Source organism: Anas acuta, chromosome 2 (assembly GCF_963932015.1).
Source record: "Anas acuta chromosome 2, bAnaAcu1.1, whole genome shotgun sequence".
NCBI classification, from domain to species: Eukaryota; Metazoa; Chordata; class Aves; order Anseriformes; family Anatidae; genus Anas; species Anas acuta.
The window spans coordinates 135,237,861-135,264,751 of record NC_088980.1 but is presented as its reverse complement, the minus strand read 5'-3'; the positions used below and the strand labels follow the sequence as shown (position 1 = coordinate 135,264,751).

General features: G+C 39.7%; 1 protein-coding gene across 2 annotated transcripts in view; it reads right to left on the bottom strand.

Annotated features, from left to right (window-relative positions):
• Window positions 1–26,891, bottom strand: part of CPQ (carboxypeptidase Q) — a 154,285-nt gene that overhangs the window by 12,905 nt on the left and 114,489 nt on the right. For both annotated transcript variants that reach the window (XM_068672312.1, XM_068672311.1), the window contains exon 7: window positions 19,187–19,388. In XM_068672312.1, coding sequence (XP_068528413.1) covers window positions 19,187–19,388 — 202 coding nt within the window. The remainder of the gene's footprint in view (window positions 1–19,186; window positions 19,389–26,891) is intronic.

The window sequence follows — 26,891 nt, the reverse complement described above, 5'->3', positions numbered from 1 at the left end:
CTGTGCTACCAACCTCTGAACATCCCCAGATGTTCAGGGGAGACACGTACGCCCCCAGATGGCTTGAAGCTCTGATGTGGGGAGCTGGAACCAGGGGAATGAGCTGTGCATCAGCGTTTTTGCAGCACGTGTATCTGCAGGAATCATCTATACTCACATTTTCAATCAGCTCTGGAAGCTTCCCTGTATTTCACATTTAACGGAGGTATTTCCTAAGCCAAATTTGCAGCTCAATTTAACGCAAGCCTTTAGGTCTGCCTTCCCGGAGGAAGCATCATATTCAGAGGAAACGTGCAGCTTTCCATTGAAGTTCCCTGCGGGCTCCAACCTGCCTCGGACATGAACACAACTGGATGCTTAATCACAAACTTCCTGCAGGGTCTCTCTAGCAATTTGCTACCTCCTAGAAAAGTTCACAGCACCTGGCTTAGCACAGCTCTGGTCTGTCCAGATGATGACCAAAGCCTGTTAATGACTATCCTGGTGGTGAACTAGTTAGGAAGAAAAATGGCCAAGGCTACTGTAAGGAAAACACACCCTAAGCAAACTACAAGCTGATTATATTTTATACAACACAAAAAAACTGTATTTATACAATCACACCAGCAGGACAAGAAATTCTTTTTACTGCCTCTCTGCTGTCATACCCTGTTGAGACTCTGAACACTTGAAGGGGATGGTGGATTTCAGATGTGGGACCATGAGACAAGGCTGGTAGAGTACTATGACTATGACAACACTTCACTACGACAATACTTAATACTTAAAACTATGACTATGACAATACTTAACATGACTATGACATACTTAATAGTATCTATTGTTACTCTGATTAATGCATACCAAGCCACAGTGCATTCTAAACCAATATAGGCTATTTCCTAATAAATGTTAGATGCTCCAGATATTGGTGATGAAATCCCTCTTTCATTTGCTCTGCAAACCCATGTATATCAAACTGGTTCATTATTAATAGAAAAAGAGAGAGGTACTTGAAACAAAGTTCATATCTGATCTTATCGCAAGGTTCAGGGTTGTTCAGATCTGGGGATTTGTGCCATTTCTGAACCAAAGTCCTACTAATTCTCCCTATTCTGAAACACAAATGGCTTTGTTCCACGGGCTGTGAACACCAAGAAACAGGAAAAAAAAACACTCTTGAAACAAATGTCTTTATGTTCTTGAACAATAATTTAAATATTTTTGTCAGCAAAGCTGCAAAGAAACAACATATTTTAAAAACAAATAATAATAAAAAGAATTCAGGTATAGTTAAGACACATGCTGCAACACTGTAGGCTGCAGTTTCAAAATCTTTCTATTTTCGTGTTTTGTGGTGTGACACGGGGCTCCACTCAGAAAAGACAAGGAGAAATTCAAGGATATTTGTCCTTTAAGGCGGGGAACAAAGAAATTCCTTACACCTGCTCAGGCTCTGCAGCAGATCACTAGCTGAATGTGGCCTCTGATTAATCCACACAGCACTACTAATATTAGAAAAACAGAGGGTAAATAAAGCAATATCCCTACCTACTGTGACTCTGTATTCCTGCAAGTCTGAGTTGATGTGACAGCTGGTTTACCATGGTGTAAACACGCTGAGTCATTTGTCACAATGCAAATATATTAAGAGTAAAAGATAAGTCATGAAGCTCAGAGAGATCCCTAAGAGATACCGACAATTAATTTTAGGTTGAAAGGTTGCTTCCTTTCAGTGACAGAAACTCAACCGCAGCAGTAAGTGAAAATACCATTTGCCTAAAGATAGGTGTATTCATTCTTCATTCATTGTCTGTGTTACCATGCACAGAACATGCTGGACCTACCTTTTTTTCTTATTCATTTGTTGTTTTAAAAAAAAGAAAACTGCTCGGGTGAAACTGTACAGAAGCAGAAGATGGCACTTGTGTATCCTGCCACCCCTGCCTGCTGAGCTATGAGTCCACCTTGGAAAATCTTCCTCCAGATGCAATCTGATTATCTCCATTGCAATTATATTATTGCACAAATCAAGAATCAATACCTATTTTTCACCATTTGGGAATAAAAATGTCCGAGACCCCATTTTAACTTCCATGCTAACGTTGCTTGGTGCAGCTTTTACAGAAATTTCACGCATAGCTCCAAGTGGCACGACGTTTGCCATGTGATGCAATAAATGTAGCTAATCTGATAACAGTGACACTCTGTGCAATGCTAAGCAAACGAACCTTTATTACTTTAAACACTCCATGCCACCCTTCCGATACACCGTGATGGTGCTAAAGCTTAGAGCAGCGTTTACAGCTGTATAAAGCAAAGACACTTGGACTTGAGTTTAAGACAAAGAAATCAAGGGCAAGAGCCCTCTTGTAAAGCTTTTTGTGGTGTTGCTTTCAAAAACTGTCTAGGACCTGATGCAGAGGGGAAAAGGAGCCATTGATTGGGAGCAGCACAGAACAAGCAATGTGATCTATGCAAGATTATTACAAGATGTTTAGATTTCTTTTAACGGAGAAAGCTGTATTACACTCCATCAAAAAATCTGAATCTCTGCATTGCTGTACTTGCCTTTCAGAGGAGAGAGACACACTCCCCAGTGCAACTTTTCATAACCAATTTGACGGACAGTTGGAACATTAAACCCAGATTTGATGGATTTGGATCCCTACCCTCACCTACTCACCTTGATTTTGATTACACTTCTTAAATCGATGAAAAGGTTTGCTGTTCTAATTTCACCATTAAGAAAAGGCCGAGAATATAGATAATATTATGGTCTACCAAAACATGCCAAACATTCACGTGTCATTGGAAAAGAGCAGATATGAGTAAGGCATTTGGTTCCTCTCAAACCCATGCAGTGAAGACATCTTTTAACACAGCAAGCACATACACATATACCAACCCACACATAATTAAAAACCTTCCAGGAGCCGAGAATGCTAAATCTGTATCTTGCTATAAACTCAAAGGACTGCAAAGACTGCTCAGCCAAGCTAGAACTAAAGGTGTTGCTTAAAAATAGCAACATCTGAATGAAAAAGTTTTAACACTCTTGCCAATATTTATTTTACTTTTACATCCTCACATTAAAACTGTCAGGCATTTGATAACCAAAAAAAAAAAAAAAAGGTTGATTTTTGTCTCTTTAGGATCTGTAGTTGCAAAATCATTTTTGCAAAATAGTTTTGCCTGATTATTGCTTGAATACTTTCTATCCACTCCTACAAGGACTGACATGGAAGAAAAAAGGTAGGTCTCATTAGTCCTGTGTAGCCCAAGCTCAACCTCAGCTGGTATCAGATTCCTCAGAAGAGGTGAAAAAAAAAAGCCACCTTTTCAAAAATGCAGCCATTGAAATCACAACGCATTGACTGAAGAACGGGAAACTTTCTGCTGTCACGTATTCTTTTCAGGGTCAAAAAACACACAAGGAAGATTGGAAATGAGCAGCTCATTGCAGGTGAGTACGGTCGCATTGTTCTGGGCTGTCAGACTGCAGTCGCTTCCCTCCGATGCCAGCAGGGTCCAGGACTGGGACTCCAAATGTGGCTCAGGGTTTTAAAAACCACGCCGCAGCAGAGAAGGCAATAATAATTATTTCAATAATTAGATTCTGTCTTGCGCTGTGTACCGAGAGCCCAAGGCTTAACTGGAATTAGAAAAGGCACCCAGAGTGCCTCTACAGCAATCTATTTCAGTGAATGGAGCAGCCAAATATCCTTTTCTTGAAGCAGTGAAAGAGCAATCACACTTTTTCCTGTCTCAATGAATTTAAAATGCACTGCAAATCAAAAAGAAAAAGAGAACGACCAGAGAAAAGAAGCAAAAGGCCTGGAATAACGCTATCCATGAAGAGGATGCACATTGAATGCTGCCCTATTTCTCTTTGGGAGAAAGGATGCTCTACTTTCTCCCCACTGTACCGAACTTAGGCTGAACCCTAAAATAGGGATGCAGATTTTTCTTTGCACAGCTTGCTGAGGCAGAAGGGGGGCGAGTGCAGGTGATGTGCAGGGAGCCAGGGAAGGCGAGCTGCAAGCAGGAGCCTTGGCCAGCGGCAGGGAAGGAGGCTCACAGCAGGAGGAGCATCTGGACCTGTTGGGTTATTAATAATTGTTTCTTGGCTATCTTAGCTGAACACCAAGGATTTCAGGCAGAGGGATGTGACCACCAGGGGTACGTCCCAGATGCAGCCCCATCCTAATTGCTCGCTGATGAGAAACCTGAAGTCACTCCTTGGGCCAAGGGAGAGTGCCCTGAAGTTGTGGCTAGGCTGAATATGCAAAGTGAAATAGCTTTTAAAAGCTCCAATGTAACGTTCCCAAAAACACTGCACCATGTCTCAAAATTGTTTTACCGTGAATAGATTTCTCGGTAGCTACTTGTCTGACCAAAAGCGAGGATCTGCATGGAGAACAGAAAGAAAGCAAATGGCCTTTGCACATCATGTGGCAAGTGAGGATCCCTTCCTTCTCCCAAATCTTCCAAAGCAAGAGGCATAAATGCAGAGCACTTGGCGGCTTCAACAGCATCCCATTTATGTGCTTTTAATTGCGATGCACATGAACACCTGCCCTAAAAGCTAGCCAGCAGCTTTTGGTGGACAGGAACAGTACTCATAGCAATTAGGAAGTGAAGGAAGAGGTGGGCGGACTAATTAACTTTTCTCAATGCTTCCCATTTAGCCCATCTTAAGGATTTAAAATTACAGGTGTGTAATCTGGGATGTTTTCAACATCACAATGTTCAAAACGTGTTGATCAGCTTTAGCTGCCGAATGAAATCTGCTTCCTAGTGAGATGTTAGAAGGGCTAAAATCGCTCAGGCCGAGATGACAAGTTACTGCAGGTTATTTGCATGGTACAGAGTCAAAGGCTCAAGGAAAGAGCTGAAGCATGCTAACATGCTAACACTTGATAAAACAAGCTAAACTTTCCCACATCTAAAAGGCCACTGACTGTACAGAGCACTGAGTCTGGTTATCCAGATTATTTGGCACTATGCTGACCATATGCAGACTATCACTACTTGGAACGTTAAAAAAGTCTAACTGGGGAAAAAAAAAATCCCACACGGCTTCAACTAGCCTGCTAGTAACAGCCAATGCTGTGAGAAAGAATGGGAGAACCAGAGGGGTTTCCTTCAGGCTATCTGCCCAGCCACCTGCGATTTAGGGACTTTTCGAAAAGGAAGTTGCATTCACATCATTGTCAGCGACAGCCCTGGCTGGGCCGTTCTCCCATGCCACAGTCCATCCTTATAAAACTGATGTTTGATCCTGGTTTCCAAAACATCTCATGGTGCTGATTTCTTCCATTCAATTATGCATTGCCCAGAGGAGCTTGTCCTTTTGTCTTATGTCAGTTTTCTGGTTGGTGTTGATAATCTGATCCTCCAGTTGTATAAGAAAAGGTGAATAGCTATTCTCTGTAATATAATAGAGCATCATCTATAATACAGTACTACAGAGAATGACTATTTTCCTTTCCTGTGCTGTTCAAATACATCTTTCATATTCTTTTAATTTATTTTTCCAGAGAGGATGGTTATGTTTTGTTGGAGATGTCCATCTTAAGAGCTGGCAGGTCAATCTCATAAAACCTGTAGCTAGCTGGGTGGTGTATGTTTTACATTTACATTTGCAACAAATTCTGGAGTAGTTTGTACAGTCTAAGGATTGGTTTGCTTTGATTAAATTAATAATTTGCAACCCATATTAAACTGCTGCAGTTATATGTGGTGCAGAGAACTGGCATCCTTACAATGGAAAGCTGGGCTTTTCATTTTGCAATAAATGACACAATTCTGCTTTTTAATTCTTTCCAACTCCAAACAGATGAAAATAAAAGGCACCACAAACTGCTCTCACGAAGTGAAATAAAGCAGTAAAACCAATCATAAAGTCCAATCGTGCACGTTTGTGTGACTTGATACATATGTGAAACAAAAACTTAAAAATAAAACAGTTTCTATCTTTGCTCATCATTTTAACCAAATGTTTGTTGTTAGTGGAACTCACCATCCTGTTATTTTCTATTATGATCTCATCAAAATAGATGTTGTTTATAGAAATCAGTATTTTACAATATCATTCTTTCCTTAAGAACTTACAGACCTAATCTCCTTAAAGAAACTCCTTCCGCAGTATGTTCTACATATGAAGAAACACCAAAACATAAATTTAGGATCAATACGTTTAAGGTCAGTCATAAAAGCACTGGGATATCCAGATACTACTAGAATATAGTATGATCCAGCAACTTTGTGTCCTCAATATACATGATGGCTCCCTTTGAACTTACTTTCTGATCCCATAAAACACGTACAAAAGCTCAAAGTTATGTTGATCTCTGAGGACACTAGAGGAGATTTAATATACCATTATTAATGATAATGCCACGAGAGACAGAGAAAATGCTGTGCATTACAAGGGTGGACAGTGTACTTGTGGACAGTGAAGAATGGAAATGTATGGGATGTATGGAGTGAGGCACCACAGATTGTTTGGTATTTTCCCCATAGACCAAAAAGATGGACTAGAGTCTGCCTGTGCTACGGGGGTGACATCAGGCAGGGACGTACTGCAGCATCACTGAGGGCAAGAGGAGAATTTGCTAAGTGATCTTCATAAAGTGGAGATGCTTGAAAAAAAAACAGGATGTTGTTCAGCAAGGGCAAGTATAAAATAGTGCACCACAAAAGGAAGAAAATCAACTTCAGATAAAAGCCTGCTGCAAAAGGAAAGAAATAACCATGTCTCTGGGTTCGTAATGGAGAGAAAGAACTAATGCACTTAAATTGCAGCAGGGAAGAGTTAGATTAGATACTAGAAAAACCTCCCTAAGCACGGGGACAGACGGGCTGGTGAGACTCTTTCCATTATAGTAGCTCTTCAAGAACAGCACAAACACACGTGAAAGAAACAAGCCAGGCATCAGTGAGACTGCGCTGGAAAGGATGTTTAGAGGATCTCTTGAGACATTCTTGCCAGCTCTGTAGTTCTCTGAAATCTCATCTGTTTGTATACATTTCTAAAATAACTACAGTCTACTGAACTTTGTCCGGCTCTTGTCTTGATCCATGACTACGGCCAATTTTGGCCTGCAAGGTGGAGTGAAATTCGGGATCACCAGCCCAAGTGGACCTTGCACGCAGCACTCCACTGCATGGCAAACTTCAGGAATAACTTCATGCTACATGTCCTGAACAGCCTAGAAATAAGAACTTTGCATCAAGAATTTGTCCTGCTCCTAAATATGTCATATAAGCAGCAATGTGTGTGTGCAGTGAAAACACCACTAGGAATTTTACCTCTAGAAGTTTCCCATTTAGGGAGTACAAGGCATAAAAATTTTTGAAAAACACATTGGTTACCTCACTGGTGCTGAGTTTGGTTTCTGTTTCTTCCCATTTGTCTGCTCACAGAGGGCAGCTGAACACTGATGTTTCTCAGCCTGCTCCCAGCACCTCGCACTGTGCTTTGTTTCTTGTGGCTGTGGTTTTGGATTTGGGGATCAGAGAAGCAGACAGGCGATCCAGACATCCCTTGTTCTGGTAACACCACGATTCTTCACAGTAACCTCTGTCCTCAGATATAAAAACAATTTTAATTTTTCTGTCTGGTATCTATAATTTACTTCTGCAAGCTGCTTCCAGTAGCTTCCAGCTGGTGACGTGTTTGCATGTTACCCACCCCAAGGGAGTCCAGGATAGCTGTAAAATGCCAACTCTCTAAACCCTCATGTCTCTGCTAGTAGGGATGGAGAATCTAACCTTTGAAAAACCAAACTGCTAAATGTTTTTTTCTCCTCCACAATGCCACATCAGTAGCTTTTCAACTGCTTCCAATTTTGATATCCATAAACATTTTCTTACACGCGGATGATCCCCACCAACACCAGATGGATAACCAAGCCCACTGACAACGAACCTGCTCTCTTCTTTGCTGCAGATGAAGTTGTACATTTTTAGGAGTAATCCATGATCCCTCAGGAGTCTGGAGACCAGAGTCTGAGCATCCCTGCTTCCAGCTATTTCTTTACTGTAGCTTTCCTTAAAAACAGCAGCAATAGCTACAGAAATTCTGCTGTCCCAGAAGGTTATTGCTCGGGTTTAATATGGTTAATAGAACTGAACTGTTTTAAAATCCAGTTTAGCCAGCTAAGCAACAGGAAAAGTGCCCATTTTCTTTGGTGGATTTCCAAGCCCTACATGGTGATTGAGACAGCGCTCTGTCACAGGCGCTGCAAATAGCCGAGAGCTGTGGACGGAGAGGCCCTGATGGATAATAATTCTTAATGAGGTTTTCTGGCTCCTCGGATGGAGGACTTGAATAAACTGCTGCTCACATTTAGGTGCACGCTTTGTCCTTGCTGACAGATTTGTTTATGTGCCCCTAAAATACATCTGTAGGAAGCTCTTTCCACATAAGCTGCTATTTTCTTTACATGCACTCACTCTATTTGATCAGGAGAGCTATTCTTGTGCTAAATGAATGCAAGATCTGGTGATTCAAGCCGAAGATGGACCAGCTTAATTATTAAGGAAGGTAATGGAAGACTCCTTTTTCTTTATTGCACCTTACAGACAAAAGCAGCCCCTCAGCACCTCTCAGGTAACTGTTATCATTAAAGAAACTGAGGAAGCATGAAACTGGGGAGGATGGCAGCTTATGTCAGAGCCAGAACAATAACCCAGTACCTTCTGTCTTGTAGTCCTAAGCAGCCCCACAGTCCTTTCTCAAGGATTTGCAAAATACAAATGTGTATTCAGTTTCTTTCACAATTAGTGTTTTTCTGTGACTCTTCCATGACTGAATTCACTGGAATTATTACATGAAAACACACACGACATCATTGGGAAGAGAGACATCAACATGGGAAAAATTGGTCAAGATCCAGGGGGAAAACTGGTCAGAAAGATTCATGTTGCTCAATAAATTCTGCTCCTCAGAAATTCAGTAGCACTGCAGACCAAATCTGTACAATCCGTTTTGAAGACAAATAGTTAGAAGGGTTCCGATTCTGAAGCTTATAAATGTTAAAGATTTCCTGGAGAGGCTACCACTGAAGTAATTTTGAACTTGCTCCTCTGAGGAAGATGTCTCTGTAAATGTTTTCTGAGCTCTATATTTGCTCAGCTAGGTCTACCACTAAAAGCACTCTTCAGAAGCCTCAGACATTTACACCTAAAATGCCACCTGTAAATGAAAGCGAGATGTGTTTGCTGCTTAAGGAGGGGATGAGCTTTCTGAGTAATATCTGAAGCTCTGTCACTAAAAAGCTTCCCGACCCTGGATCAAAACCATACTTGGTTTAAATGCACGGCATGCCCTGCACAGTCAGCCAAGATGACTTTACAGCCTTCTTTCTGTGTACATGTAAAACTTTCAGATTGCTTGGGAAGAAAAATGCTGTATCATTAGCTAATATTAGCTCATATTAGCAATATGAGCAATATTAGCTCATAACTCTAATGAGTAATGAAAGAATAGTAAGAAGGTAATCGGTGTGGTTTACTTTAAAATAACTCTCAGGTCTCTGCCTGGTAGCAGAGTAAGGAGGGATAGGGAACAGGCACTACTCATGGCATTGGAAGACCAAATTAGGGATCGTTAAGTCAGTGGGGCATATACAAATTAATGGGAGTGGATGGGCTGCATGAGGGAGGTGGTCAATGTCTCTGAGAGGTTGCTCTGTATCATCTTGGAAATGTTTTGTCAATCAGGGGAAGCCCCCAGTGACTGGAAAAAGGCAAATATCATGCCCATCGTTAAAAAAATCAAGCAGCAGGATCCAGAGAACTAAGAGTTGGGAAAACTAACCAACCTCTGTCCTCAGGAGAATTACGGATTTGAGAGGTGGGATAAAAGTGGGTGGAAAACTGACCAGACTGCTGGGCTCCAAGGATAACCATCCACAGCTTGAGGGCCAACTGGTGGCTGGATATGAGTGGTGCTCAGCGGTCTATACCAGGTGAATACCCTTCACATCTTCGGCAGTGACCTGGACAACAGGGATGAAAAGCATCTCTGTTAAATCTGTGGAAGGAGCAGCTCACATGCTGGAAGCTCAGAGAGACCAAAACCCAGGAGAAGTGGCCTGAGAAGGACCTAAGAAAATTCAGCAGGTTACCCTGAAGAAGAGCCATCAGTGAGATGTTGAGACAATGAAGGTAACTCTAAGGAGTGATTAAGACAGAGTCAAAATTTTCTCAAAATGGCACATAGAAAAAAGAAGAGGCAATAGGGACAAGCAGAAATAAAAGAGATTCCAGCTAGACCTGACCTTTTTTTTTTTTTTTTTCCCTCCTCACAATAAAAGTGTTTAAGAAATGTAAGAAGTTGCTCAGCGAGGCTGTGGGATCTCTACTTTAGATATTTTCACAAGATGGACAAAGTCCTGAGCAATGTTATCTAACCTTGAAGATAGTCCTGTTTGGAGCAGAAGGTTGGACAATGTGACTTCCAAACGTCCTGCTCAACCAAAATAATTCTCTACAAATTTTCTTGAGCTGAGGTTCATTACATCTAACATCAATTGCCTGCATGTCTAGTATCTACTGTAAACTGGGATCTTCTTTGCAAAGAAGAAAGAGACGCCTGAAGGAAATTTCTTTCTTCCTTAAAACAGGCATCAAGTAAGCACACTTTGGATCAGGTTGGGTCCATTTTACAAACTTAAAAAAAAAAAAAAGCCTTCTAAAAATAAAGCCCTGCCCAGATATCAGCTTGTTCTCATCATCCCAATAGTATTTACGTCAGCTGTGTTTTGTGCGCTTTTAAAATAAGTTGTGATTTTAAACTTGATTTAAACTTGATTCAAAGCCACTGATGGAAACTCTGAATACTTGAGGATGTACCCGTCCCTGAAGAATCCTATTAGAAACACTCATCATATGACTTCATGTAGGAAACTACTTTGAGAGCTGCAAGCCAGATCTTAATCCTTTTAACCTGTGCCCTTCCCATCAGGAGTAGTTTACAAGTGGTCTTCCTGGAATGCTCAACTACTGAACAGTTTATTTTTTTATTCAGCTTTTAATATTGATGCCATTACAGTCTCTTTTCCAGGAATGAGATCCAGAAATCCACAGATATTGCTGCTGCTGTTCTGAACAACCATCCAGTCATTACACATTTGGCTAGAGATCTCCCTACATTTCCACCTTGTGAATGTATCTCATTTTTCATGTAGTTAAATTCCAGAAAGAAAAGAAGAAAGTGGAGAGAATCTCATCTAACTTTCACACTTTTCCGTTGGCAAACACTTTTCCACCTCCAGCTTCCTTACAAAACACAAATTAAACCCCTTTTTTTTCCTATTTACTTCATTATTTGCTGGAGCTTCGGTGAAATTGAGGGCAGTTCTAGGAATAAGGCTTAAGTAACTTGTACTTCCAAACTGCATATTTAACATGTTAACACTGAGCTCTGTGTGCTAATGTAGGACACTTGATTTTTTAGGATCAACAAATGGCAAATACTTCCATATGAGAATATTCCCACCCACAGAAACAGAATTCAGCTTTCCTAAGCAGTAAACAATAGAGAATTAATATGCCCCTCAGAGACAAAGCCAGAAAAAAAAACAACCACACCCCAAAACCAAATGAGATTCACAGTCAGATATTTTTCAGTGCTTCTTTTCTGAGACAGAGCATATTCTTCTGCTAAAAAAAGGTGAGTGACAGGAACAAATTAATTGATGATTTTTGAAACTTTTAGGAATTTTGTCTGCTTAGAGAAGGAACTTACATAATGATGGGGTCTTTTACCTCAATTCACCTCCTGTAACTTTTCCGAAGAGCAAATAACTAAAACTAGGAAATAAAATCAACCATTTGATATTCACAGAAGTAACAGTGTCCAAACACCTTTAAGAAAAAGAAGTCCACCAGCCAAAAAGAGCAAGAACCATTAGAATTTATGATTTTGTTTGAAACACCTTAATTTCACTTTTAATTGCTATATTAATGGCATTCTTTAGTATTTATAGAGTGCTGAGGTGAAAAAAAAAAATCACTTCTTACAGATTTATAAAACACAATCAAAACGCCAGTGTTTCTAGCTGATTTACTGTAAGACTCATACGAAATTATTTTAAAGCTGCCTTGCCTCGGTTTTTTGAAAGATAAATATAAGTGCTATGTAGTATCAGCTGCTAAGCCAGTGTGAAGCAATTCAGAGCTTATGACAACCAAGAAAACATTGTCAAATAAAATGCATCACAGATACAGAAGAAACGACAGTAAGTCGAAATAAAAAAATTCAAGCTGTTCGAGAAATGTAGGATAGAGCTTTGGCAATATTTTTTTATTTCAAAATTAAAAATTCTTCTGGAATCGGCAAGTTAATAATAGCCCTATATTTTTAATTGTCGTTGGGACTACCTAAATGTTGTTCAAACTAAAGACAAGAGCTTTTGATACTGAAAAATCGATGCTGCTTGAAATAAGTGAGATTTAAATAGGAAGGAGGCATTTCTCTATTGAAAGTGCTCATAAAATTTACTGGCAGATCTACAGATTTTTTAAGGCCAGCAAGACCCATTACCATCTAATCAACTCTTCTGAATAGCACATGGCACAGAACCTCCCCGTGCAACTACTGCCTCAAACCCATTCCTCCTGCTTGCATTACCCTTTACTTTTTGAAGGACATCCAAGTCTTGTTTTACACATTCAAAATGATAGAGAATTCGCCACGACTGCGAGTGGCTTCTGTAGCTATCTAACCTTACAGCGAGGTGTTTGCTTTCTCTCACTTTGAAATTGGACTCGGACTGAATTGCTAATGAACCATTTTTTAAAACAAGGCAAAAAGGTGGTGTCATTAGAAAAATCTGTTCCCAGCCTCATATGTATGCTGTGGCTGAGCCATCATTTTGCACAAACTGGCATACCTTTGCATAGACTGAAAGAGATTTTAACATCTCCAGCTTCTCAATGTAAGGTACAATTTCTAGACTTTCAGGTCTTCCTGCAGTTCTTTTGTGATCTTGCTCTCACTGAAATGCCTCTTATATTGCATGTAGTAAAACCACTTAATACTACCTGCTAGTAATAGCAGCATTCACCCTTGCTTGAGTTGACCTTCTCTTCTGAATATTTCTATCCGTCTCTAATAAAAACTACTCTTAAAACTTATTACTATACAGTGGGAGCTCATAGTTAAAGTAGACTTAAGAAAATTCATTTGTAAGTAGCCTTAATTTGTGGTAAAATTAGCGAGAATGACCAGTTTTCAAGTATTAGCCGTAATCATGAAATATTTTGCCCCCAAAATGACAAGTTGTTTTTTTTCTTAACAGAACCACCCTGTGCCCTCATATTAGAAATGTACATACTCTAATGAGAAACGGATTACAGAAGCCCTGTTAAAACTACCAGCAAAATTTGCATTTGGGCACTGCGCCTGATCTCCTCACGCAATCCCTCTCTCCAGCAGTATTATCCCAGATGAGTATGTGCATGTCTTGTGTCTAGCCTACACGAAACAAACAAACTCGCAATTCCGATGCTCCCCGCTAATTATTAGAAGTAGTTCAATACTCCAATATGCCAAAACAAGAATCGCGTCCAAGAGGAACAAAGGTGAAAAGAACTGTATGTAAAGTACGATCAAGCTTGTCTGGTAGTCATATAGCACAGCTCGTTAAGAAAACATACCATAATCTACAGACTAGTCCTTTCATTAAACGATTAGCCTTAAAGACTTTATTAACTTTATTAAAAGTAGAAAAGGTCATATGAAAGGCTAATGTAACTGAGATATTATGCTAAACTATGAGCGTTTTAAGGTATCCACCTTCATAAAAATGTGCAGCATATTAAATTCATTTAATTACTCTAGAGCAATTTCTAATTTGAAAAGCCTATTTTTATGGAACAATGATAAATTAGAGCATAGATGAATTATTTTACAGATTAATACACACAGTTCGAACTGCAATCAAGATTTTAAATGGTTCTAATAGCTGTAGCTCTTATAGTAGGTTCTTTAAGTGCCAAGCAATTAAAATTGTTCTCTTAGCATACTGGTTTAATTTAATACCTCCCAAGTTGCAGAAAATTTGACTTACGCAGAGGAACACACTCATTTGCTATTTCCCTTTGAAATGATGAAATATTTAAAAGGAAACGAATGACCTGGAAAAAGCAATATGATTTTGCTAATTATCATACTACAGCGCTGATAGATCTATCTCAGACTTTCTGAGATCCAGACTCAGGCAAGACGCAGATGCATACTTTAAGTCCCTTCCCCTTCATTTCCACACAAAAGCGAATCAGGCACGTGGTGGCGGGCTCCTGGTGTGCTTCAACACATCGAATCTCAGCAAGTACAGGAATGCAGCATCTACCGAGTATCTAAAATGATCTAAGTACTTGGACATGATGGGTAAGCTAATTTCATGAGTAGCCTTTAGATTTGTTCAGCGTTTTGCTCCATGAGCAAGCAGGAGACATTCCACTCGTGTTAGTCACTTGATGAAATAACTAGAGCTCTTCATGCGATGCTCTGCACTAAACAGCTTGGATCATAAATCACACAAATATTATAGATCAAAGTGAGGAAGTTATGCTTGATGTCTGTATTTTTTTAGGAAACCAATTTTTCTTTCCCTCATGTTATAGGAAGATCTTTGTCAAATGAAACATTCACTACCCCTTCACAGTCAAAACAAAGGCTCTTCAGCACTGGTCTGTGAAGTCCTAGCCCCTGAGAATCTGATTTTTCTTCCTTTTTCTTACAGTTTCTATTCTCCGACTATAAAAAGAAGCTTAGAAACTGGATCCAAAGATTGCCACAGAGTCCACAGAGACTATGAAGAAGGTATGCTGAGGGACAAGACTTCAAGCATCAAAGTATTACTTCCAAACAGTGATAGAGCCAAGAGTTAACGGAGTCTACCCACTTGTAATTTGGGAAGTAGACATCCTACCCAACTCTCTGTGCCCAGCTGGCAAGCCCAAGTCAGAGTGTTTTGCTGTCCCACCACTTTGTCTTGCATGCCTCTGGCTGACACCATGCAGAAGACCAGGCATGGCTCAAGCACGCAGGCAGGCGCGTGCTGGTGTTTGGTGCTACAAGGACATGTGGGGATGGGAGGGACAGGGGGAAAGGGTCTGGAAAAGGAGAGGAACTTAAAAATCTGACCTATTACATGATAAGAAGGGAAATAGTGCATGTCGAAGTCCAGCATCCAAGGGCCAAAATAAATCTTATTTTATATGGAGGCAATAAGGAAGCACTAGAAAAATATAAAAATGAGAGGAATGATGTATGATAGTATTTGTTTGCCAGCTCTGGGAAAATGACTAATAGATTGGGTTAGCAATGAATTTTTGATTTTTGTAGAAACATTAAAGTTAGATGAACTACTGGTTTATTCATTTCTGGAAGAATAATTCCTCCTCTCATGCAATGTAACAAGAAAGCAAGACCCTGTCACTGTGGAGACAGAGAGGCAGGAGCAACCAGCAAGGTCCAGAATGACACCGTAAAAGGGAGTTTCACCTTTAGGTCCCTGGTTGAATTTTAAATAGATGAGTTGCCACATGCCTTCTGAGAGTTGTTTGATGTCCTGGGTCAGCTTGGTCTCAAATACAGCTCAGCTCCTCATGGACAAGTGTTCCCATCAGAAGCACTGCAGCAACAGATAACCTCCCTTACGAGCCCTGCAGAACTTGCACCCTTGAACCAACCTTCTGGAAATACTTCATCGTAGCACCTTTTCCTTTGCCAAAGTGGGGCAGCACCTGTTTTCTTCTCCTCTGGTACCTGAAGCTGAACTAATGTTCCTCGGATACCATAATACAAAACATAATCACCTTATACCCCCTTCTCAATTTCCGAAAGCTTGCAGGGACAGCTGACCCAGCCCCAGTGCTGTTACCTTAGGAACTGGCTTAAATTACTTTAGAGGCAGCCTTGTCATCATTGGGTCTTGATTTTTTTAACAGAAATACTGGAGTGCTGGTATAGCTGGGCTGGCTTAATGGCTTTTTAACCCTTTCAGACACCAGACAAGCCTGCTGTGAAAAAGCATGTACAGAAGGCAAACAAAGCCAAAACCAAAACCAAAACAAGCAACGAACCCGTCTCCTCACCTGGAGGATATTTGCAAATCCTGGCCAAACTTGATTAGGTTATAGTGCTGGAAAAGAACACCTACCTGTACGTGCAACAGCTTAGATGCAAGCCGAACTAAAAACAAATACATAAAAGAACCAAAAGAAAACTGTGGAAGTTAATTGCATAATTAATAAAGAATTGGTCTTAGGATCAATGATCACCTCTAAATGTAAAACCACAGCATAAAATACACCACCACAAAAAAAAATAATAAAACAAAATTCATTTGATGTCTGCTTCAAAGCAAAACAAATGCTAAACAAACATTTTCAGTAGCCAAAAACTGGCTATCACTAGAAAAACACAGCTACAGACATTCCTCATTGCTGGGCTGAACTCTTCTCAAAATAATCAAATGTAAAGGCTGCTGATGGAAATATATTTAATATCCTGCAGACACAAAGCATTAAAATGTTGTGTTCGGTGCAGATCACCTTGCCTGTACTTTAGGGATGTTTGCTAAGCTTCATTCTATGGTTTGCAGAGTGCTCTGAACTCATCCGGCCTCTTTCATCCTAAATTCTCAGAGTAGTCACCACCTTTTTCTTGCAAAAATTTAAGGAACATTACAAAGGACATTTCACTGCATGTCCATTAAGAATAAAAATGTTGGAAATTGCAGAGAGTGAGGGGCTGGAGTCGCTGGGGCTGTCTGAGAAGCTCTGAAACAAACAGCTCTGAGAGCCACATGTACTGTTGTGCTCTGTGGATTTTTCCACCAAACGGAGCAGGAGGAGCAGAATTTTAATAGTATCTAAAAAGTTGAATCTGAGAATCCATTTAATACAGGGAAAGAGAAAAATGCTAGAGAAATGATGTCAGAAACCATTCTTATTGTTCAAGAAGTACACCATATTTTCTCTAACTGTTGCAGAAAGAAAGCCACCAAGTGTACTTTCAAGAAAATATTTAAATAAAATTGATGAAGTGTCAACACTTGACTGCTTGTTTGAATTGGACAAAATTATAGAAGCTGTTCAATTTGTTCCAATGTTATTATATACCATAAGGACTCATTCGAGCAGTGAGAATACTGCAGACAAGGCGTGAAGATTACAAGATGTCTTAGACTTCTGCCTGGTACAGTATGAAATACAATCCAAAGCAGCAGAAACGTTTTTAGTGGAATTAATTCCTTTCCATCAAGGCTCAGTGGGGAAAAAAGAATCACTGTTCCTTATGCTGCAAGAACACTTTGTTATTTGCTTAACAGGAAGTTAAATGAATCAAAGCTTCAGACAGCAAAAAAACCCACCCCATAATCAATTAATGTGCCAAATTTTTAATAGGAAAGCAAATCATATTCATTTTTAAACAGACATCTCAGTGCTGGTGTATTTATATTCTAAAACCAAAGGTGTAAAGTGAGCTAATGGGGTATGGTATTTTTCAAAGCTTATCCTTTCTGAAGACGCCAGAGTCTTATCTGGCCACTGAGACCCATGCTGAGAGATCTGGGCTCCCTCTTTTCCTGAGTTGTGTTCCTGAGAGCAGGGTCTTATTGAGCACAGCTGAACACCATTATTTTGTATCTTCTTCCATGATCCATCACCCTCTGGCTGGAATTACAATGGAAGTCCCCAGTTACTGTCTGTGACATCCCTAATGGGCTGTCCCCAGTGTCTCACCTAGGAAATTCTGACACACTTGCATTTTCTGAGTACCAGCTGAGTGTAGACACGTCAGTCTGAAATTCTGGACCACGTGTCTTTGCACAAGCACTTACAGGGTATGGAGGACGATGCACATCACAGCTACAGCCTTTCAGCAGTGCTTAGTCTCTCAGCCCAGCACAAGGTCCTAATGCACATGTGAGATGCACAAGCAGAGCCTAGGAACATGAGTGCACATCCATGTCACAGCTGTATGACATCGCACTGAACAGCTAGAACACCATCTGCAAAGCAGCACGCCAACTGAAGATCAATCTCTGGCTGTTTAACAACATCCATTCATCAATATTTCTTGTCCAGCATAGAAATTTTGCTTTGAAAATTAGACTTCCATCCCTATATTGAGGTAGTTGACGTTATTGGAATATTGGTGCACCCAATGTGAGCAAGAAGAAAAGAGTTCCACCGATAAACAAAAAGAATAAAATCCACGACTCACCGTGTCTTCCACAAGACCAGGTAAGAAAAACAGCAGGTAAGAAACAACTCAGTTAATCAACTACTAAGACATTCCAAGCATATATTAAGTACCAGTAAAACTGGCATGAGAAATGCACCAGCCTACTTCAGTCATAAAGCACCAAAAAAAAAAAAAAAAGAACCTTAAAAATTTAAAACTGACCATAATTTTTTAAGCATCAGTGTTATGAAACTTTTTTCTCTGCAGTATTATTCCAGAGTGGAAACTGCCATGGAAATTCACTAAGGCTTTACCCAGGCTGGCCTCTAATTGGGACTCTCGTGCTCTGTAAAGCCCTGTGCAGCATGGGGTCTCCTGGCTGGGGGGGCTGCCGGTGGGGGACCTCTCTCCCAGCCTGCCTCTTCACTGACAAGCTGCTCCTTACCAGGACACAGATATAATACTCTGAATAAATCCCTAAAACAATTTTTAGGACTTTGCAGAATTTTACCTCTTTAGCACACCTTAATGCCCCATAACTTTTTTAAATGGCAAGCCTCAAAAAACATTGTTTCTTCATATAAATATAAAACACTGGAAAAAGGCCCCGTATTTCAAAGTTGAAATGGTAATAATAAAAAAGTTATTTGTTTTGCACTGGAGAATTCCCCTCTGCCTTAGTTTACTATTTATAAACCACCAGTCTGGGATTAATTATTATAAATCCTTAAAGCCTAAAAGAAGATTTTAGGCATGTTATGCTATGTATAATCTATACCATTATTAAACTGAAGCTCAAATACCCATTATGTCCTATTTTTGTTGGCTGCCTTTTAACATTGCTGCGTTTTATCTACGGTAAATATTATTCCTTGAGGGGAAGTGCTTCCTACTATCTTTGAAACACCAAACTGCCAGAGTGCTGCAGGATCTCCCTCCCAATGTGACACTGCATGGAAGGAAGGTTTTTTTTTTGCAAAGTATTCTCACCGGGCACCCCGTCCCTCATCCAGTAATTGATGTCTGTTCCATCTGCATTGTCGAAAACATCTGTAACGTTGATAGGCAGCAGCAGAGCCATGATCTCTTTGATGATGTCACGAGCTTTAGCGTTTCCAGTAAAAGCCAGCCCAGATGGCTTGAAGGTGCCCTCATCAGACTCCATGACGATATCGAAGTTGGAGATGTTTTCCTAAACATGTAAGGAAAGAACATATGGGCTTGTGATTTCTATTTTAAGTGGCAGCATATCTTGGATTCTACAAGTCACTGTGACAGCATAACACATATTTGTTTAAGGATCAGAGAAATGCTTCCTGTGATTGTACATACATAAGCATAAACGAAGGGGTCTAATATTTCTGTATGAAAACATCAAAACAGTTCAAGTTCAGTTATGAGGCATCAATAATTTGTAGAAGCCACAACATGACTGGCCAGCTGTCCCCAGCTACTTGGGAACATAGGAAATAAAATCATCGAATCATTAAGTTTGGAAAAGACCTCCGAGATCATCTGGTCCAACCATCACCCTGCTACCAATGTCACCCAGTAAACCCTGTCCCTAAATACCAGTTGGGTAAGTCATTCCCACCGTATCTCAGCTTTCACCTGCAGCTCTCACTTCTTTCTCAGAGCTGCAACTCCAGAAATTCTGGTGCAGAGGGAGGGTATGAAGTCTGGTCAGCTTTAAAATAAGACACATACAAACCTTGCTAAGACTGCGAAGGACATCCCACTTGACAAAAACAGCTGTTGCCTCCTCAGAAACATTTAATTTTCAATATAGCATGTAGTCAACTGACTTCAATTAGAGGAGTGAAATGCCAAGGTTCTGCCTGACCTGAAGGAGCCGTGTCTGTTTTAAGGGAAGTTAGTGTTTTGCAAGGTAAGCCCTTACAGGAAGCATGAAATATTATGTTTTCATGTATAAACGGCATAAAAACATTTGTTTTTAGTCTACACCTGGTAGATCCTTTTTAGCTTAAAGAATAAAACTTAGCAACCAGAGCCATTCATTTGCCTCTCGTACACCCAGAGCACTCAATCACAAAGGTCTAATTGGAATAAAGTACTTGCAGACTTTACACAAAGGAAAGTTTCCGTCTATTTGAGAGCTACACAACATTTTCTGCAAAGTAAAATAGGCCGGGTCAGGCTGAAAAAAGTTATACTTCAGACTACCTTGAATACGACTAAGAGAACTTACTCATAGGTGTAGGAGACTGGAGATTTTACTCCTGTGCCCAGACCTGATTCTAAAATTTTATCACTGTCATGGGTTAGTACAAAAAAGTCACTACAAGAGATACGTGATACCGATGAGTAACAGATCGATGTCATTACAGGTTATACAAGCCTAGAGTAAAGAATTTCTTCACTTTTTTTTTTTTTTTTTTTTAATATATAAAACCACATATGAAGTACAGGTGGCTGTGAATTTTGCACAAGTATCAAAATCTGGCCCAGCAAGTTTTCAGAAGTTCTTTACCGAATTTGTCAAGAGTTGTGTTTTATGTTCTTCCTTACCTGGACTCTTTGGAGTTAAATACTCTCTAACATAGTGAAGGTTACTCTCTAACTCATTTCTAACTTAGAAACAGCAGTTAATAGAATTAATACGAAATCTTTGCAAAAGAAGTAACCATAAATGTTCTAATAACTTAAAATAACCAGTCTATCTATCCACCCATCTAACTATCGGAAATCTAGGTGAAAATAACTAACACTGCCACCAAATTGGCAATCACATTATACAATGAAAAAAAAACTATTTTTTTTCAAAGAGTATGTGTAGGGAATTAGGATACTTCTAAGCCTACCATCAAATGCAGTACTACAGGTCATGAGTCTCAACATGAAATTGTGATTCGCTGTCTCTTTCGATGTGGTGGGAGAGAAGCTGGCCAAGAAAAACACACTGTGCTGTAAATGGGACCAATGACGTTAAAAAATTGCAGGTACAACAGAAAGAGTATTTCAGAATGTAAACCATCTTCGTGTAATAAATCTGAATAGCAAAACTTCATAATCTGCTAGTATTATTACTGCAGTCCTCGATTGTTTTCTTTCTCATATAAATGTCCACATGTGTTTTTAATATGAAACTGAGAAAGCAAACCACCCACGATACGTTACACCATATTCTTGCTCTGGAAGAAAGCTGTTCAATTCTTAGAACGTGCGGGAGCAACACGAAAACAAAATGCTCTTGGGAAAGAAACTAGACTCATTAGGGGACAGAAAAGAAACAGGTCGCAACTACTTGAAGTACCATGTGTCCTTGAGAAAGTTTTTTCCCCTATTATGTCTACTGGAAGACAGGATTAATTTTAAATCTATTCACTGTCAAGTATGAAAGTAGGGTATTGCAATTTAAAAAAAGGGGGGGGGGAGAGCTGCTTTCACTATACCTGCTTTTGTATATGTGTATTAGCATTCCTACTTATACAGAAAGAAATACACACTGAGAAATATGCTACAGGGAAGATGCATCCTTTGTCCTTTGCACTTTATGGTGCAGGGATAACTGGCACTTATCAAAGCAGGCTGAGACAGCACAGTGCTCCCTTGGCTAATTCAAGGGAACAGGAGAACAAAACAGGAAGATTTTACAACATAACTGTAGGCTCAGCTGTTTCTTTCATTTTTCCCCATACTGAATGCATCATTTAAACATGCATTTTAAACTCAGTACACTTTTTTTTTTTTTTTTTCAGAGAGTAATCCCATTTTCTGCATCCTGGTTCTTTGCCACTTCTCTTGGCACATACCAGAAAATTGTATCTCGGTGGCGTAACCTGCTGCCTGATTCTCTGAACTTCAAACTAGACTTTTATCCTTTATCTTCCTCTGCCTTGGTCACAGAATAGGTCACTTCTCTTTATCTTATCATGTTTAGCTCTTTGACTAAATATCTAAATGAAACATTACAGTAAATATTGCACGGGAAAATTGGCTTTTTACAGGTTGCTATTTTTATTGAATATGCAAATAGGCACATATCTTTGCCTCTACTTACCCTATTCTTTTATTTTAATTTCATACAGGTAGCTATTTATTCACTCAAAATCCCCATAAGTCTTACCAGATGTTAAACTAGACTCCAACATCTCATGACTGACCTGAGTCACTAATGGCAATTCCTCCTACCCAGCTAAAGCAGTGAGATACCTGTAAGGATAAAGGAGGGAACAGCTATCCTAAAAGCCTTTGGTAATTTGGGGCTATTTAAAACAGAGTGTTACAACTTGTCCAGGACCCCATTACTAGCTTTCTTTTTATATCCATTGAGAAAAAATCATCACTTTACAGAGAAAATCCTGAAGTCTTTAATGGCAGAGCACTGTCCTTGACTAATGGTTAATTTGTTGCAGTAATAAGGGACATCAGTTAATCTGACAGTGCATTTTCAGCTTTCTGTTACTGATTTACACCTTAGGAAACACCAACACTTGTACTCCAGTATTTGACTCAGAGCAATCTGAAGCCAAATGTAGCAAGGCAATGACCATGATGCAAAACTTATGGTGCAACGACAGCCATCCCGTTTGCAGTACTTAGAAGTGCCTTTAAATCGACACCCAAGTTTGTTAGGCTGACAGCTTGGACTATGAGAAAGTCAAGAGAAAACACTGTAAACACCTAAGTGGATGTGACAGCTGGAAAAGAAGAAATAAAAAACACAACAGATAATATTTGTAAGGATTTAATAGCATATAAACATGGTGTAGTGCATTTTTGAGTTGCTGTTTAGGATCAAGATTGTGTAATGAAGCCAACAGCATAAATAAAAATACAGGAAAAAGCAGACCAGCTGTTAGGGAGCAGAGATGCGCCAGCATCGACACGCAATAAACACAGCTATGAGCACAACCATACAGCTCAGACCCTTTCTGAATGAGGACAGGGAAAATCTGGAGCACTGGGAGTTAGAAATCTTTGTAAATCACCGTGCCATTCTGTGGGAGAAAGTTGTTGTAAGGATGAAGATTAGCACCACTTCTGATAGATGATAAGGTATGAGCAAGACCCGTGCCTTTCCTGCCACGCTTTGTGGGAAAGCTGTCCATAAAAACAGTCCAAGGATTTTATGGCCTGTTCTCTAATTTTAGAGTTACAGGGTAGAGAAGCCAACAACAAAAGTCCCAGTAACTTCGTCAGGCTCGGAGCAGCGTTTGGTCATGTACTTATTAGCATTTCACTCACTACAAACATGCTACTAGCACGTCTTGCCCTGTACAATACTGCTGCTGTTTCCTCTGCCAGCAGTCACAGAGATCACCATTCAGGACTGTGAGTTCCCAGGGATGATATGCAAGAAAAAGCAGGCAGCTCTGAAGACAGCAGCACGCCAAGCAAGGTACGTGTCAGATTACCTGCAGCCTTGTCTTCAGACTTTATTTTTCTTTGACGAGGCTTGTCAAAGATAAGTGCTCTTCCTGGAAAACACACCGTAACTTAAAGCCTTTTACTGTTCAAATACAGGGGCGTCAAACACTCCCTGTGACTCTGAATGACTGATCCCTTTTTGAAAAGTTTCAGGTTTTCATTTGAAAACAGGCGACACTGCCAGTATCTTCTAATTAAAGGTTGTGGTTTAAATCAAAGATGATTTTTCCTGATGTATGCATTTTCGGCAAGCAAATGACTACTTCTGCAACCTTCAAGAAGAGATTGATTAAAATACATCAGCAACACCTTAGAAGTTAGCACAGCACACAGATCTTTAATGTTTCTTGTTTTTACACAGCATGCTGTTAGGCTCTGATCTAGGTAAGAAGTGCAAAGTCAAAAAGAAGAGGTCACTGAGGAGAAAGTTCACGATAGTGAGCCCACAGGAGGTGACGGTTTTCTGTGGGGTATTTGGATAGAGGGATCCCAGCTTTCCTACAGCACAACATCCCAAAATACTGAGGGCCTGTGGTTGGTCTGGGACACGAAAGCAAAGGAACAGCTATCCTCAAAAGAGGTCTCCTTTTAGTAACTCCAGTCAGCCTTGCAGTGACAGAAGGGATTCCTCCAAGGACTGAAAGTTCACTTTGAGGAAAAAGGATGTACTTGGAGGCCATTCCCATACATCCTGGGCCTAGCTTCACAGATGAAGCTTACAGATAATAAATAGACTTATTATGCATATCTGTATGTATGTATATAAATGCCCCCCTCTCTCTTTCTACGCTGTTTAAAATTAGTTGTTATATACATTTAGTTACTGAATTATTTCTCTCATAAGGCCTAACCTATCCTCTGATGAGCACCACCATTTTTAAGGCAAAAGAAGTGACAGTTGTGGAGGTACTGTACTAAACAAATATTAAAACAAGTCTACGGACTTCATCTGTTGGCTTGCTGTTCATGTTGTGTACCTGATGTAATACCAGGAGCCTAATGTTTCCTTCTGGACAGTACAGGCAGACTCCCCACCAATTCAGGAGTTTCAGACAGCAGCTCTGCTACTTCTATGAGGGAAAGAAAAGGGAGAAAACATACAAATACAGAAGTTCTCAGAACACTGGACATACATGAAATTTGCTCAGATGGAACCAAGATGAGGCAGCCAAGAGACACGCTGCCATGACTGATTCTGTGTCCACCCTGCTTCAGGCAGGGCAAGGAATCAACAATTTGTGTTTTAGCAAAATCCGATTTTCTCTGCAGCTTTCAGTAGCAGTATGACACTTCTATATTAAGAATTATGAAATCCTGCTGACCTAGAACTGGTATAAAATATAATTGTATAATTATATTAGCTTTCCTGCGGTGAATACAATCAAGGATGCTACCGGCTGTTAACTGCAATTCTGAAGAATACGGTACAATTATTTTCTGTTGGTGTTTTGTAATTGAACCCTTCTCTTTTTATTCATTTCTTCCATTTCTCAACTTGGTGATTCATGGCAGAACGTTAAAATAGTGCTATCAGCCCGACCTCCTAAACAGAGATCTCCACGTTAGGTTATTTGCCTAAATCAAATTGGAGGACAACAAAATGACAGGGAGGCCAAAGAATTCTCAAAATAAGTATGCAAAAAGCAAGAAAGTCTTGTGACCAAGGGCTTGAGGCTTCAGAGACTATTTTTTCATTCTTATCTTTCTGTGTTCTGTGCAGTTGTTTTTCCCTTTGATGAAATAACCCTGTATCCATAACCAAAACAAATAGTTTTCTGCTCATTTTCTCGTTTCTCTTCTTTCAACCCTTCTTGCTTTTTAGGCATTGTGTTGTACAAATCTAAAGTAACGGAACATAGAAAAAATATCTTGCTTATAGTTAATTTGCTAAACTCATCCCACATTCATCATGAAAGAAGGCATCCAGAGAGAAGACCAACAGTGAAACTGGACAGGAAATAATTTTCAAATCCTGAAAAGCTTCGATTATTCTTTTGTGTCCTGTTTCAATTCAAATCAAAAAGAAAACCATCAGACTTCTCCACAAAGATCAGGTGGCATTAATGAATTATTAATGAAGTTTATTATGTGTGGTAGTGTCCACAGGAGGCCTCATGTCCAACAACTCATGGTTCTGTCTCCAGCACAAACACATTAAAAGCTAGCTGTAGACCCAAGAGCCTCACGTGCCTTTTGAAGGTAAGACAACAGATGGAAATAGAGGAGAGAGAGCTAGGGCACAACAGGACAGCAGTGGTCAAAACAAAAAGCACTAGTTTTAACTTCTGATTACAGAGAATATTTCCTGGGAGCAGTTAATAGCCAAATGGTCAACACATTTCATTGGGATAAAAGAATCCATATGCAAGTCCTGGATGTTTGGTTCAAGTCGTTCACAAACACATCTCACATTTCACCACAGTATTTTGTACCTTGGGCAATAATCAGAATGTTAAAATCTACGAGTTTTCTGAAAACTCTGGTTTTGAGGAGCCAATCTTTTCTGGGGAAGAATCATTTTACCTGAAAGCGATGAGAAAGCTTTTGGATATTTGCTTCTTAGAGAAAGTAAGTCATTAGTAAATTACAGGATAAACCTCATAAACAAAGAATATTTATATTAGCAAATTTCAGAAAGTCCTTTTTTTTTTTTATGCAGACCCAGCTTGGGCAAAATAGCAAACCTTCTGGTAATAAACACAAAAAGGAAACCATAGAAAACACTGATGATTAATATTTTCCATAAAGTCTAACCTTTCCTAAAATGTTAAAGCAGTGTATGGTATGCGCACCAGAAATGTAGTAAGTACTGTAAACATCATTAAGGTAGCAATAAAAACATGCAGTAATATTGTAAGAATGCTTTCTCTAATATAATTTTAAATAAATTCCTAACACACTAATGCCTCCAATTATGGCAACAGAGATACTAAAGCAAATTTGAATTTGGCCTAGTATCTCTTTATCTGTTAATTACAACATGTATTTGCTTTCCTAGGAGATTGCATTCGATACTTCTATTCCAAAATAATTACGTGCTATTCACAGTCCCTTAATTCATGTGGGTAAAAGCTCGTAACCTTGTGGTCATGGTACACCTATCTTTGGTACATGTATCTTTGGTACATGTATCTTTGGTACATGTATCTTTGGCAGAGACCAGTCCAAAGCAATGAAATGAAGCCAGAACCAATTGGGCCAACACCCGTCTAAGCAACTTGCAAGATAAATGCAAGGTGCATGTCTTTGACTTTTCCTTCTGAAAAGTGCAGAGTAACAGATAGATAGAAAACAACAAACTGCA